This window comes from Mustela erminea, chromosome 1 (assembly GCF_009829155.1).
Source record: "Mustela erminea isolate mMusErm1 chromosome 1, mMusErm1.Pri, whole genome shotgun sequence".
Classification (NCBI taxonomy): domain Eukaryota; kingdom Metazoa; phylum Chordata; class Mammalia; order Carnivora; family Mustelidae; genus Mustela; species Mustela erminea.
Genome location: NC_045614.1, coordinates 80,431,155 through 80,446,648, shown reverse-complemented (window position 1 = coordinate 80,446,648; position 15,494 = coordinate 80,431,155). Strand labels below are relative to the sequence as shown.

The 15,494-nt window shown below is 41.5% G+C and overlaps 1 protein-coding gene and 1 pseudogene across 3 annotated transcripts in view; one reads left to right on the top strand and one right to left on the bottom strand.

Annotated features, from left to right (window-relative positions):
- The window catches only part of LOC116582356 (ubiquitin-conjugating enzyme E2 E1), a 76,813-nt gene that overhangs the window by 2,879 nt on the left and 58,440 nt on the right, over positions 1-15,494 (top strand). For 2 of the 3 annotated variants that reach the window (XM_032329736.1, XM_032329802.1), the window contains exon 3: positions 2,637-2,687. The exons of the other annotated variant lie outside the window; for it this stretch is intronic. In XM_032329736.1, the coding sequence (XP_032185627.1) occupies positions 2,637-2,687 (51 nt within the window). The remainder of the gene's footprint in view (positions 1-2,636; positions 2,688-15,494) is intronic. 3 annotated transcript variants of the gene reach the window in all.
- On the bottom strand, positions 13,064-14,803 carry LOC116582610 (annotated as a pseudogene).

Sequence of the window (15,494 nt, the reverse complement as noted above, 5' to 3'; positions counted from 1 at the left end):
GATATTTGCTTCAGATTATTAGTATTTTTTGTGTACCAGGATATCACTGGCGCACATGAATATATTTGGGGGTAAAAACACAGGTGTCAAATATAAAATAGTCTTCCTTTGTGTCAGCAAATTACTGAGGGAGATTTTCATTACACACAATTTGTCCATTTATGCTAAGGAAGTTTAAAAATTTATTTGAAAATTCCTGGGAAAGAGATTAGTAGGTGTACAAAAAATGAAAGGTGGGAAGCTACAAGGGGTAATTTTACGTATAAAGTTAACATCAGTTTTCGCTCCTTGAATATCTTATGGAAAGAGTGGCTGTTAGTGTTAAAGCAGAGCTAAGGTTAATAGTGAAGGCAAAAAATGGGAGAGGGGCAGCATATCCTGGAGAGAATAAGGGGGAAATTAATGTTAGTGGGACCCTATTAAAGCTGCTCTGTGAAATACGTTGACTTGGAAGTTGAGTGTTGCTGTAGACTGGAAAGGGCCCATATACCGGGAGACAGAATAAAAAAGCCTGAATTGGTAGACATAAAGTTACTTAACTGCATATTGGAAAGTGGTTTCGTTTGTAGTCCATGGGTAGATGAAAAGCTCCCATTGAAAGTGGTCTGGACAAGAATAATTCTGTGAAACGTATGTTACTCGTAGGAATCTTTTGTCAGTATTACGGAAATCGTGCAAATGTTAGTTGTAGAGATGAAGTGGTTAAAACTGGTAGTATACTTTTTAGGTATTAAAGAAGTAACCACCTTTTCAGTAAATATAGTAGAGGTTGAATTGGCAAGAAGTGAAGTCAATATGTATTTTTATACAAGTTGTGTTCAGGTGGAGGATATTTTTGCTTATGTCCATAGGTCTTAAGGTATAGTCATTCTAACACGCACATAAAGAATCAGGAAACCAGGATTCCAAACTTTTAGTCCAACATACAGTAATGAGTCAAACAGCCCGGGTGTTTGGGAATGTCTCAGAACTGAAATGCTTATTGGTAGCAAAAGAATTTAGCAAGACACAGATAAGTAGATGTCTGTAAAGGCTGTGATCAAACCGCCTTCTAAAGCTTACCAGATTTGTAGGGGGCAGGAAGTGTCCTCCAATAGGAAGGTCTAAAGAACTTCCCTAATAACCACCCTTAATTTCTCTTTACTTACACATGGAGAAAACAATGCCTTCTGAAACCTACTGCCCATTGCATCTACCCAGCCTATCTTCCCACCCTCAGAGAACCTTTGGAAAGAGAAAAGCGACCATTGTGATTCTGATTGCCTTTAGACAGTGTGTGTGTTTAGTTTTTTACTACCGTTCTACCTCCGTGAGATTTTTTTAAGTTGTACCGTAGCCCTTTGGGGTTTTATGTGATAGGAGCAAGAAAGGTTATAAAAATAGAAGGCACCATTTAGTAGATGTCACAGGCTTAAAGGTCTCAAACTTTGTCTTATTAATTGATGCTCTAAGCGCCTAGGTAAGCAGAAGACAAAGGCCAGGGTTTGGTGTGAACTGCTTGGTGGCGTCGGCCTAGGAGTGGGGGATGGGGCTCTTTGTGAAGTCGTGGGTTGGTGCAAAGATAGAAAATGGGCCAGGGGCCGCGGGGGGCGGGTATTGTCCCTGGTTTTGTGTTCATGCTGAGATGGAGAAGGAAGGGAGCAGATCTAAGAGAATATAGAGGATATCCAGGAAAAAGCAGGTCCGGAAAGCGGGGGGGGGGGGGCGGCTAGAGTGCGAGCGCTTTGCCGGACGGAGGCTGGGTGCACCTGTGCGGGTCGGCTGCTAGTGTCCGGTCTCGCTGGAGGGGTGGGCGGGAGTGTTGGCGCCCAGGGGTCCGCGCGCGGCGTGAAGGCTGGAGGTCCCAGGGCGCGGTGGAGGCGAGTGGGGGAGGCGCTGTGCGTCCTGGCGCGGGCTCTCGCCACCCCTGGTCCGCAACTTCACCCGCGGGTCTGGCGTGCGCCTCCCGAGTTGTCCGGCGCGCGCGGGCTGGGGGAGGGAAGCCCGGGCAGCCGAGCGGGGGCTCGGCCTTGCGGCCTGCGCTGCGCCGGCACCCCGCGACGCGGGGCAGGTCAGTCAGGACCCGAGGGGCCTCGCGGGGAGCGGCCATGTTGGCTTCGTCATTGAGGACGCGGGACGGCCTGGGGAGGGCGCCCTGCCGAGGCGGCGGGGAGGGCATCCGAGGTGCCCGGAGTGTGTGTGGGGGGGTGACCCGGGCGGAGATTGGGGGCGCACCCTTCCCACCCACGCGGCGGCTTGGGTTTCTCGGTCCAGGGAAGACGTGCAGCGCAGAAGTGAGTGTGTCCCGGCACATTCTAATGCAACTTGGGAAACGAGTCCGCAAGCGAAGCTTTACAGTGATTTCCTAAATGGAAAACCCCGAGAAATACAGCTGCCTCAGTGTGCGAGGCAAGACTGGAACCGAAACATTTTAGATAACAGCAGGAGACCCCGGACCGCCAGCTCACTGCCGGTGGGAAAGAAGTTTTTTCCTAAACTATGGGCCTGAAGCTTTTGATGTGTAGTTTCCGTCTCCCTCAGTAGAACCCAGTTATCATGGCAGGCAGTTAGGGTTATCTGCCAGACCTATGCGTTACCGGTGGGAGGCTACCAACGCCTTCATGTTTCTTGTTTCTCTCTCACTTCCCTGACTCCAGGATTCAGAAGGAACTGGCAGACATCACTTTAGACCCTCCACCTAACTGCAGGTGAGCTTCCTTTCACATTTTTTTCTTTTTAAAAATCTTCTAATCTTTATCTTGGGGGTTTTCTTTTTGTTATTAAAAACTGCTTTTATTTCATGAATTATTTTGGTGCTAACATCAAGTAACAGCTGAAATTGATTAACCTGGAAGTAATGTTTTGATGAGCCTCTGACAGTTTCAGTGTCAATGCTGAAGAGAAGTAATGAATTTATCTGGCGTGGACCCTTACACATATATAAAACAGAACTGTGAAATGAATTTAAAGGTGTACATTTGGCCTAATTGTGGACCTTGGATATGTCATTAAGGATTATGTAAAACCTTTTTAGATACTCAGGTACATTTTGGTTTAGAAAATTGCTTTGCCATCTTAATCTGTTGTTCCAAGTTCTCTGTTAAGCTAATAGATCATAGAGTTAAATCACAACAGATTCTCAAGCTTATTTCATTGTATATATAAATTCTGTGTTGGACTTTGGCAGATCAATTCAGGACATAATTTGTGGCCTTGATAGAAAGGTTTCTTAAATTGTATAGATTTAAGCTCTTCCATGTATACATACGTGTGTATGTATACTTACGTGTGTTTCAGTTTCAAAGCAGTTTGATTCCAGCTTTGTGGGGCATTTGCCAATCACTTTATTTTATTTAGAACAATTGTTTTGCCGCTGTTGAGGTAAAAGACTTGGATTTTATTAAGTCAACAGTGAAGTGAGGAAAGAATGTGTTGTAATAGGCCATTTATTTAAGGAAGATTAATTCAAATCTTTTACTCCCCTAATTTAAAAATTAGGTGTAACATTTAACCTAATCCTCAGTTCTCAGGGTTAGCATTGATGGGATGCCACATATCAGAAGTGTTCTCAACTTAAAAGAAGTCAGTAGGAGAAAATATTCAGTGGCTGTGTGCAGAATTTAAAACAAGCATGTGGAAATAATTCAAGTTGAAAAACTAAATGAAATATTTTGTTTATTAACACTGAACTTTCTAAAGTATGGTTAATGGGTTAAATGGAAACTTTAATATTGCCGTTTGGGTTACATATGTTCTTACTGTTGGTCAGGTGTGGGCTTTTCTTTGGTAAAATTTTGTCCTGTTTTGTAAGGAAAGTTGTTTTGAATTTGAAATGCTCTTAAATTATGGTTTGTAACTGAACCACTTAACTTCTTAAGGATTTCTCTCATGGCTTTTAAGAATTTTTATACTAATGAGAAAGTGGAGAAATAGGCAAGGGTTAGGGCTGTGACATTTTACTTTTTTATTTTAGTGGAATCATTGTTCAGATAGAAGCCTATAGCTTCCCTTGGCTGTGTTGAATCCTTGGCATTCCCCATGGTAGATGCATGCTGTGTAGTTATTGCTCGTGTTTGGTATCATGTCTCTTCCAATGTGCCTCTTGTGAGTTCAGACTTAAGCTGATGAAATTATACAGTTTTTAAAGCATCTTTCAAAACTAAGAACATTGATCAAAGCCTAATGGTTTTCTTGCAGATACGTGCAGTCAGCTTTATAATTGTAAACACTTTGAGGGTTTTCATGGGATTAACAATTTTTAAAAAATGGGAAAAGTACACTTACTTTCACGGCATTTGAGTTGAATTCATGTGTGAGAGATTTGTGCTGCTGAACATGTAGAACTTTTATTCATGGGAAACCCTCTTAATTACCCCTTCAAGATAAAACCTGTGAATGTTAGGGGTGCTCTGGTGAAGCACCAAACTGGATGGGTATTGGATGGTTGGTGTGGGGAGACAAACTGCAACATACTTAAATAAAAATTCCAAAAAAAAGATTCTTGAATTTGGGAGAAGACACTAGGTATCTAATTTGCAAAGAATATATTATGGTGAGTTTTAAGAATAAAGACTGCTTTATTTTCTGAAAACATTTTTACAGCATGACTTCTTAGGTGATAATGAATTAAAGCTTCTACTTTGTGTTGGCTTACTAGTGTTACTGACTAAATATCATATAGTAGTCCCAATATTTAGCTACCTTAAATAAATTTGGTTTTGTGTTTTGGTGTTGGTACCTTTTGGGATTCAGTTATTAAACATTTTAATGTACATTATTTGAGATGGAAGAGGATAATTTGGGGATACTTTTGAAGTTAAAAATGTATGAATTAAATGACATATTGAATGCATTCATGTTTATTTTTAGTAAATCTTTCTGATGTTACTCAGCATGAGAGCTCCATAGCTTGGTCTTTCTGAAACTGTAATTTCATCAACTATGAATTCTGTTTTGAATGAGTTAAACAATTGACTTTAAATTAAGCTATTTATGTATTAATCCTTTGTAGGACTGCCTTTTTTCAATCAGTATTCAGCCTGTAGTTTTAAATTTAACCGTGTTACTTTATTAAAATACAACAGTTGGCACAGAGTAACCTCTCAATACACAGTTGATTATTGCAGATCAGTGGAAGAATTGCTTCTCTTGAAGGTGCATTGCTTGCATTCCAGTAATTTTCGCACTTTACTTGGCAAACTTCAAAGTTACTGAACTTAAACTTGTGTGAAATGCAGTTGCTAAATATGTTATAATGTGTGAGCGAGCACATAAAGTTAAATCCTGTGTTGAATATTGTGTTGAGTAGATTTTTTTTTAAGAATGGGGTGCAGGGGCGCCTGGGTGGCTCAGTGGGTGAAGTCCCTGCCTTCAGCTCAGGTCATGATCTCAGGGTCCTGGTATCCAGAACCCTGCAGGATTGGGGGGGGGGTCTCTGCTCAGCGGGGAGCCTGCTTCCCCCCACTCTCTGCTTGCCTCTCTCGGCCTACTTGTGATCCCCTTCTCTCTGTCAAATTAAAAAAAAACAGAGTGCAGATTATAGTGAGTGACCAGTCCGAAGTTTTTTAGGTGAATATTTAAAGATTTTTCTATATTACCACATAAATCAAATTCTTTGGTATGTGTTTGGTTCTGTGTGTGTATGCAGATTAAGTAATAGTCTCCCCACTCATGTACTATGTATGCATTTGGTTAGTATTTTCCTTGCATTTTGGCTGTTTGGGGGAAAAATATACTGTCTTAACTACTGTAATGATTTCCTCAAGCATGCTCTATCCTGGATTTTAAAATTATGCCTTTTATTTAACTTTTTAAAAGTTTTTATTTAAACAAAATGATGCCTTTTAGATATCTGATGAACTCTGGGCCACTAGAGTCAGTTTTGTACCTGTTATTTATAGTCTAGGGCTCAGGCTTTTCTAAATTGTCTAGTTACAGCTATATAACCAATCTGTAGACATGTTTCTATAGATAGTATGTCTGTATGTAATAAATGGTATTTTCCCAAATCCTTTAAATTCAGAATTTGTGTAAGGAAATACTAGTATTTTGAGTAAACTATTTATATAGCAATGTGAAACCTAAAAATTCAATTTTTTTAGAGCCACTCTTTTAGAATAAAATGTCTTTGAGAAGTCATTAGATTTTTCAAGTAAGGTGGAGAATAATAAAAAATAAATTCTTGTTTTATATGACTTTATTTGATAATTTTTGTATTTCTTAAATATGTAAACCCTACTAAATAAATGCGTTTTATTTTTCTGGGAGAACTATAGAATCAGATATAGTTGGTTTTAAAGTTTTACAGATAAATCTTACTTTTATTTTTTTTTTTAAGATTTATTTATTTGAGAGCGAGCGAGTGTGAGTGTGTACAAGCATGAGTGGGGCGGGGTGCAACGAGGGAGAGAATCTCAAACAGACTCCTTTCTGAGTGCAGACCTGGACATGGGCTCATCCTACCACCCCGAGATCATGACCTGAGCCAGAATAATACCGAGAGTTGGATGCTTAATCACGAGTCACCCAGGTGCCCCAGCTAAATCTTTTAAATTATCTTTTTAAAGATAATTTAAAGGCTAAAGTGAAGAGCATTTTAAAAACGTAATGGATTTGTTGAAGAAGTTAAAGTTTTTTTAACCTTTTTCTCATTTACTAAAAGGGCCAACTATCTGACTTGCCTATCACATAGTATTGTAAAAATTCAAATGAGATGAGAGTTTTCTGTATGTGTTAGATGTTGGTATTATTAGAGTTGCTCATTTAGCTTCTTTTAATTGCTCATTTTTAAAATTAACATTATCTTTTATTGCTTGTATTTTATTTTTTTAAAAGATTTTATTTATTTATTTGACACGGAGAGAGATTGCAAGGAGGCAGAGAGGCAGGCAGAGAGGTTGGGGGGGTGGTGATTCAGGTTCCCTGCTGAGCAGAGAGCCCAATGCCAGGCTCTATCCCAGGACCCTGAGATCATGACCTGAGCCAAAGGCAGAGGCTCAACCCACTGAGCCACCCAGGCACCCCTATTGCTTGTATTTTAAATAGTCTTAAGCCATTATACAATAATTGGAGTGAATGTTTTTGAAAACTTGAGATGTAGAAGTTGCGCTGTAAAAAGTGAAAAGTCCCCCTCATGATCTCTTCTGATCCTGCTCCTTTACAGAGATGCTCCTAATTTGGAGCTAATTGCACTTTGTGTATATCCTTCTAGATAGTTTCTGTGAATGTACATTTTTGTATTTTTCTGGTTTTATAAAATCTGGAATTAGTGGTAATAATAATGAGATGTTAATTTAGAAATCCCAGGCTGCTAAACTTGAAAGGAAAAGAGGCCTTTTCCTTGGAATAGTAAAGGCCTATACATCTTGTCCAAATTTAGCTTGCTTTAAACGGTGGTTTGGGTATAAGAAATGGGCTCAATAGAAGTCCTTTACAAAATCCAGTATCTCACCTGAAAAAAACCCTTTTTGTTTTTCATTAATCTGATGTTACTAAATGCATTAAAGATAAAAATGTGACTTCAATATCTGAACAGTGTTCAGTTTCATAATAATTTTCATTTGGAGAGTTACCAGTGCAGTGTGTTTGCTTTTATGTGCGCAGAGGCAATGTTGAAAAACAGCGAGAACCAGGAGACTGGAGTGTCAATGCAATCAAAGCCTCTAAACGAGGGTCAAGTTCCTGGAAATTAGATCATCATCTAGGGCCTGAGTGGGTAGGAAGGAAGGTAATTTATCCAGAAGTGAATTGCTTACTAAATAAGTAGGAAATCTTGTGACTGTTCTGTTTACTAAAAGACCATGTGTCTGGATTATAAAACTATACTACTATTGTTCCTCAGAAAGCTAAACAGAATTACCGTATGACCCAGCAGTTACACTCGTAGGTATATACCTGAAAGGATTGAAAACACGGAGTTGAACAGATTGTTGTCAGTGTTCATAATAGCCCCAAAGAGGAAACAACCCAAGTATCCATCAACAAATGATTGAATAAACAAAATGTGGTATTTACAATGGAATATTATTTAGCCATGAAAGGGCATGAAGTTCTGATATATGCTACAATGTGACTGAATCTTCAAAAATGTTAACTTAAGTAAATAAGCCAGATACAGAAGGACAAATATTGTGATTCTAGTTGCATGAAATACCTGGAATAGGTAAATCCATAGAGGCAGAGTATTAGAGGTTTTCAGGGCTATGGAGAGGTCAGAATGGGGGAGTTATTTCTTAATGGGTACAGTTTCTGTTTGGGGTGATTAAAATTTTGGAAATAGTGGTGATGGTTATACAACATTTGAATGTCATCAAATTTCACATTTAAAAATGATAATGGCAAATTTTATCACAAAAAAAAAGAGGGAAACCCCTATACCATTGTTGTTGCTGCTTTTTAAAGTTTTTTTTTTTTTAATCTCAGAGAGAGAGAGAGCTCTTTTTTTTTTTTTTTAAAGATTTTTATTTATTTGACAGACAGATCAGAAGTAGGCAGAGAGGCAGGCAGAGAGAGAGAGGAGGAAGAGGCAGGCTCCCTGCTGAGCAGAGAGCCTGATGTGAGGCTTGATCCCAGGACCCTGGGATCATGACCTGAGCCGAAGGCAGAGGCTTTAACCACTGAGCCACCCAGGTGCCCCAGAGAGAGAGAGCTCTTGAGCACACAAGTGAGGGGAGGGCAGAGGGGTAGGGAGAAGCGGGCTTCCAGATGATCTGGGAGCCTATTCGGGACAGATCCCAGGACCTGGATACTTGGACCTGAACCAAAGACAGATGCTTAGCTGACTGAGCCACCCAGGCACCCCACATTGTTTAAATGTTAGCAGTATTTTGAGGAAAGATGCTTATAGCTTACAAGGCCACATATCATAATCTTTATGGATTACTGCACAGGGTACTAATATTATATTCTTGTCACAAACCTTGAGTGCTGTTACATATGAAAACTGATGACCTTGAAGGAGTTCATTGTCTAGTGGTAAGAAATGCATGTATGGTTCTTGAGTAGTACTTGGAAACATGAGTATTATTTGGAAGGTAATGAGTGCACATCACATGTTATGAAGGTTCAGAGCAGTGAGAGATTGCTTGGCCTGGGTGTGAGGAATAGTGTCTGGAGCACTCAGATAAAACTTCCTGGAGGAGATGAGAAGTGGAGTGGGAAGAGCAAGAGACATCTCTGTAGTAGAGGAAAGGCTGAGAGGGCACTATTAGGTAAGAGTGAATAAACCTCTGGCCAGAGTGGGAGGATAACCAGTAAGAGATAAAGGTTGTGCTCTTCAGTGTCAGGCTGAGGCTTTGAATTTCATTATATAGTTATTGGAGAATCATTGAAATCCTATTGGGCTGGATGTCTAATCCAGTTAGAACTGAGTATCTGGATAGAGACAAAGCAAGGGTGGAGTGGAGTTTGGTGGGAAGCAGGAGACTTGGTAGAGCGCTGCATTCGTCCAGGTGAGAGGCCAGGTGGGCCTGGGGGCAGGTGACAGCCATCAAATTGGAGAGGAGAGAATGGGAAAGCAGTGGAGTCTAGAGAACTTGGCCACTGATTTAGAGATGTAGGACTTGAAAGGACTCGGGTTCTTTGGGTATTGGGGAAGATGGTGGTGCCATTAAAAGAAGTCAGTAAGGCAGGAAGAGGAATTAGTTTGGGGGAGCAGAGGGATTAGAGATAAATCCTCTTTCCAAGGTCTAATTTGTATGGTTTGTTGACCATATAGAGCGCTTAACATATTGTTGTCATGTAGTAGGCTCTCAGTAATATTTGTAGTTCCTTTTTTTTTTTTTTTTGAGGGAGACAGCGAGCAAGCACACGTGTTTGGGAGGGGTTGGTACAGAGGGAAAGGAGAAGCAGATGACCTGATGAGCAGGGAGCGGGAGTGGCTCCATCCCAGGACCCTGAAATCATGACCTGAGCTGAAATCAGACGCTTAACCAGCTGAGCCACCCAATCCCTCAATATTTGCAGTTTGATTTTACATTTAAGTTTATTGTTAATCAGTCATTGAACTCTGACATCTACCTAATCTAATTTTAGATTAGTTTAGACAGATGGATTATAAACGCCTTAAAATGCAGGGACCATGGCTTTTCTCCTTGATTTTGATCTATGTGTTTTTCCCCCCAACTTTTTTATTTTGTAGAATTTCAGAGTTACAGAAAAGTTGAAATGATGTGCATCCTTCACTCTATCTACCATATACAATATATATCTTCAAGGAATTGCTGTATGCCCATGGCTTTTTTCTTTTTTTTCTTTAAACTCTCTATATTTATTATTTGATAAAGAGAGAGTGTGAGCGTGCGCACGCCAGTGTGCAAGCCAGCACAGGCAAGAGGAGCTGCAGAGGGAGAGGGAGAAGGAGGCTCCCTGCTGAGACCAATGTGGAGTTTGTTCCCAAGACCCTGGGATAATGACCTGAGCCCAAGGCAGATGCTTAACTGACTGAGTCACTCTCTCTTATCTCTGTATGTTTATTTTGTGGGACCCTTTGACAGTGTGTTACAGGCATCATGGCACAACTGTGTGTTTAGGGTACATGCATTAAATCTGAGGTGGGCTGGCAGGGATGCTGAGGCTGGACCTGGCTTTGCGGGGGAAGTACACATTAGATTTAAAAGTTTGGGTGGTGGTTGAAGTACTCCTAATTGCCAAAGGGAGGAGGTGAATTGAGAATTGTGCTCTGAGGGGTGTCTACACAAGGATAGGGAGATAACGACCTGGACAGAAGCAAAGTAGGAGGAGAGCTGCAGGCCTTAACGGGAGGTCAAGGAAATTTTTTCGTTGGCCTTTGAAGTGTAGAATTAAGAGTGCTCTGTAGGCTGAGAGGAAGAAGCAAGTAGGAAAAAAAGTGAAAATGCGAGGGAGGGAGTTACTGTAAATGTTTTAAAAACACAATTTTAGAGAAGGTGATAGAATATGGAACTGAGGTCATAAGTGGAGAGCGTATGTTTAGAAAGGCTGGAAGCCTGAACTTTATGATGGAGTGACAGTTTCAAAAGGATTGGAAGCATTTTTTGTCCTTGAGTAATACTCCAGTTACTTGTATAGAACAAAAAGAAGCAGCATATGTCCCCAGTGCTATTTGGGTAGATTTTTTTTTTTTTCTTTCTTTTTGGGTAGATTTTAAGTTCCTTGAGAGCAGGGATGTCTTTGCCATCCCTACCTTGTCCAAGAAAGAGAAGATAATACATATTTGTTAAATTAAAACACAGACACAAAAACCTAATTTGAGTCTGATGGCTTAATGGAATGTCTTCATTACCCTCTTTGGAAAATAATGGAAAGAGCTGGGAAAATTGCTGTCACATTTTACAGCTGTCTGTTGCTGGCAGTCTTTCTGAGTTGGCATCCAAGCAGTTTTGGCAATTTTCACCTTCTCGGAATCACAGAGGAACTCTGGACTGCAGTGTGATGCAAAAGACGGGATCAGTGCTTTGGGCTAGATTGAGAAGATGTATAAAGAAAATACCAGTACCTTTGGTTACCATGTTTTGACTTGATAAGATTACCGTTTGCTGACAAGTAAGCGTGGGTTTAGGCGTGCTAAGTAAATTGGACTTCCTAGCAATGTTCTCCCAAATCCTAAAGCTATTCCTGATAGTCAGTTATGTTATAGATGCTGGCACCCGCCTGAGACATCTGACACATTCCCAGTCATCAGTGGAGTGAAACAGGGTTTCATAATAAGCCCATTCTTATTCAGCCTCTCTTATGCAGCCATGCTGTAAAGTGAAACAAAAGACCTAGTAACTGGTGTCAGAATATGCCTCTAATCCTCTGGGAAACTTCCTACTCTGTAGGCTAAGAACCTCATCAGAGCTCTTTGCTGGAACATTGTAATCCAGGAATTGCTGTATGCTCATGGCTTTTTTTCTTGAAACCTCTACGCAAGTGATTATGGATAGTTTTGTAGAGTCTCTGCTGCACTGCATAGGTGATAAACCTGTGGAAGGCCAAGGTAGTGTTTCAGCCCAGTCAGCAAAGTCCTAGGAAGCCAACGGTTTTCATATGCAGAATGTAATTGAAAGTTGTCACTGGGTTTTGTTACCTGGGGCAGCATACTGTTCACTAATATGTCAATTAAAAAAGTAGTTAAAAACTGAATTCTGTCTGCTTCTAAAGAACCTGAATATGACAAAGGACAAGGCCAGGCCAAAATAAAGGGACTGTATTATCAAGCTCTTAAATAGCATTTAACATTGCATTCGCCACGGATGTCACATCTGACTTGATTCTAGTACTGAGTTGTGTCAGTATTAAATTTTGAATATAAATAATTAATGGAGAGTCGCAGTAGGATCTGCTAGCGTTGAAATGCTGATCATTATGTGTAATACCAGGACATTGGTTGTTTGTATCTATTTAAATAGAGGAAAATTGATGTGGGATGGATCCTAATTAATTTCTTTAAAAAGAGGCATAGAAGCACATTTTCAAATAGCAATAGATAGAGCAGCTTGGAAGGATTTTACGTAGAAAAAAGTTTTAGGGGCACCTGGGTGGTTCAGTTGGTCAGGCATCTGACTTCTGCTCTGGTCGTGATCTCAGAATCCTAGGATTGAGCCCCTTGATGGGCTCAGCGCTCTGCAGGCAGTCCGTTTCTCCTTCTTTCTCCCCCCCGCCCCCCGCCATGTACAGACACATGCGTGCATCCATGCTCGCTCGCTCTCTCTAATAATTAAAATCTTTTAAAAAGAAAAAAGGTTTTAGACTATAGTTCAGAAAGATTGTACAAGAGTGACAAAAGCATAAGTAAATTAGATTATATTCATTTAAAATAGGAGAGTCCTCTCTGTCCTACTCAGGTGACTAAAACAGATCTGGCCTCTGGGTTGTGGAACTTGAATTTTATTTTATTTACTTTTTTTTTTTTTTTTTAAGATTTTATTTATTTATTTATTTGACAGATAGATCACAAGTAGGCAGAGAGGCAGGTGCAGAGAGAGAGGGAAGCAGGATCCCCGCTGAGCCAAGAGCCTGATGGGGGGCTCGATTCCAGGACCCTGAGATCATGACCTGAGCTGAAGGCAGAGGCTTTAATCCACTGAGCCGCCCAGGCGCCCCTATTTACTTATTTTTAAATCACTTTTTTAACATACAAGAAATACATGAGACACAAAGCCCAAGAAAGTGCTCTCAGTCCCTGAGTTGGCAGTTTAGGGAGGGTTGATGACAATGAGCCTTTCCAGTCTCCCAGGGAAAGACAGGGTTGAGAAGTCACAGTATCACAAGGCCCCTCGTGAACTCAGCACTGGGGCCACTCGCGGCCTAGATTTTCCTTAACCTGGTCCTAGTCCTGCTTCCGCACTAAGCCTCCAGTTTTCAGAAGTCATCCAGTTCCCAGAATGTCTGCTTCCTTTAGCTCCCTAGCATTTTCAATCAGGGGAAAAGACCCTGTCAAGGTATTAGGATGGTGGGGGGAGAGCTCCCTAGTACCTTGCCATTTACTTACCGTTCATCTGTTGTGCTTAGAACCTAAAGATCGGGGGAGTCTCAGGTTCCCTTAAGGGCTTGTTCGAGCCCTGGCTATTCATGGGGGTTTCTGAGGGCTGTCCTGCTTCCTTCTTGGAGAACACCTGCTTAGAGAGGAGGGAAAACTAGGTACCCAGAGGCAGAAGAGGAAGTTGCCTCTGTCTCTAAGGGCAGAACAGGCTCTCAGGAAGATTTGATTTGGGGCCTTCAGTTTCAAATACTTCATTCAGGTGTTTAACCAGTGGGTTTGGGAGGCTCTCTGCTGCTGGTTTTCATAGGTGTCCTTGCAATACCAAGGGTAGAAGAGTGGGGGTCTGAGTTTTGGATGTGATTAGGACCTTCCAGCTGCTCCCCTGCTGGTAGGTTTGGCTGTGGAGTGCTCTCCACTGGAATGGGAGTATGCAGAATGACGGTGTTAGGTAAATGGAGTCCACCACTTGGGCCAGAAGTTTGTGTGGTGGAGGCTGTGCTGGAGTGACTGGGGTGCTTTTGGCTGAGCCCATCTCAACCAGGAGGAATCAGGTGGGGCAAGGGTGCAGCCTGGGGAAGGGAGAAGGTGCCTGGCCCCGCCCCAGTTCCTCTTCTGGGTGCACAGCAGCTTGAGCTTCAACTCCCTACGTTGAGTTTCAAACTTCCCTGAAACTTAAATTTTAGCAGGCAATACAGACAGTAACCAGGTGGAAGGTTAGGTATCTACAAGTCGTGTTAGCTAGTAAGAGAGAAATTAACAGTGCAATAATGGAGAGTAATTGGGGTAGGGAAGTTACTTGGAGAAGGCTTAAAAAGACATTTAGGCAAAGACCTGCTAGATGAGAAGAAAGGAGAAAAACCTTGTTCAAAGTACAAAAAGAACATCCCAGACTGAGGTGGGGAGGCCATGAGGTGGGGAGTAGTACCATGTGAGGCGGAATCATGTAAACCAAGGTAGAGTTTGGATTTCATTCTAAGAACAGTGGAAAGCCATTCAAGGTTTTGAAGCAAGGAGGTGACATTATTTCAATAGTGACTAAAAAGTCTTTTCCTGCCTTCCTTGCTATGTGGCAGATAGCTGGGAGGAAGGCACAAGTGGAAGAACAGAGATCAGAAAGGAGGGTATTGCTCTATTCCAAGCAACTGGTGATGGCAGTTAGGATTAAGATGGTGGCAGTGGAGATGGGGTTAGAACACCTGTATCTGTTGATGGATTGGATGTGGGAGGTGAGAAAAAGGACCAAGAATGGCTCCAAGTTTCTGTGGTCTTAACAATTAGGTAGACAATGGCCATGTTTTACTGATAGGAACAAGACTGGAATAGGACTACTGTGTGTGTGTTTTGGATGAAAGCAGCATAGAAAATGAGTCCTTTGTGGATATGTTTGGCTTTATTTTTTAATTTTTATTTATTTATTTAAAAGGCAGAGAGGCAGGCAGAGAGAAAGGGGGAAGCAGGCTTCCTGCTGAGTAGAGTGCCCGATGCAGGGCTCAATCCCAGGACCCTGAGATCATGACCTAAGCCAAAGGCCGAGGCTTTAACCCATTGAGCCACTCAGGCATTCCTATTTTTTTTATTTTTTAAAAAATATTAATTTATTTGACAGCACAGGTGGGGAGGGCAACAGGCAGAAAGAGAGGAAGAAACCGGCTCCCAGCTGAGCAAGGAGCCCCACACGGGGCTCAATCCCAGGATCTTGAGATCATGACCTGAATCAGAGGCACACAATTAACCGACTGAGCCACCCAGGCACCTCATGTTAGGCCTTAGATGGAGACATCCAAATGAAGGTGGCAGATAGAAAGTAGAAGTTAGATACAGGTGAATGGAGCTCAGAGGAGTATTTTAGACTCAAGTTAATATTCATAAGCTTGAGATACATACACATTTGGGAGATGTCAATATATAGAGGCCCTTGTCTGAGGAATCCCTCAAGCTCATCAAGAGAAGAAAGGTGGAATGAGAAGAGGGTCCAGGATGCAGACTTGAACCTCTAGTTTAGAGGTTGTATAGTCTGAGGGAGAAGCAAAGGGGACTGAGAGATAGAAGGAAAATCAAGAGAGTAATGTCAGAC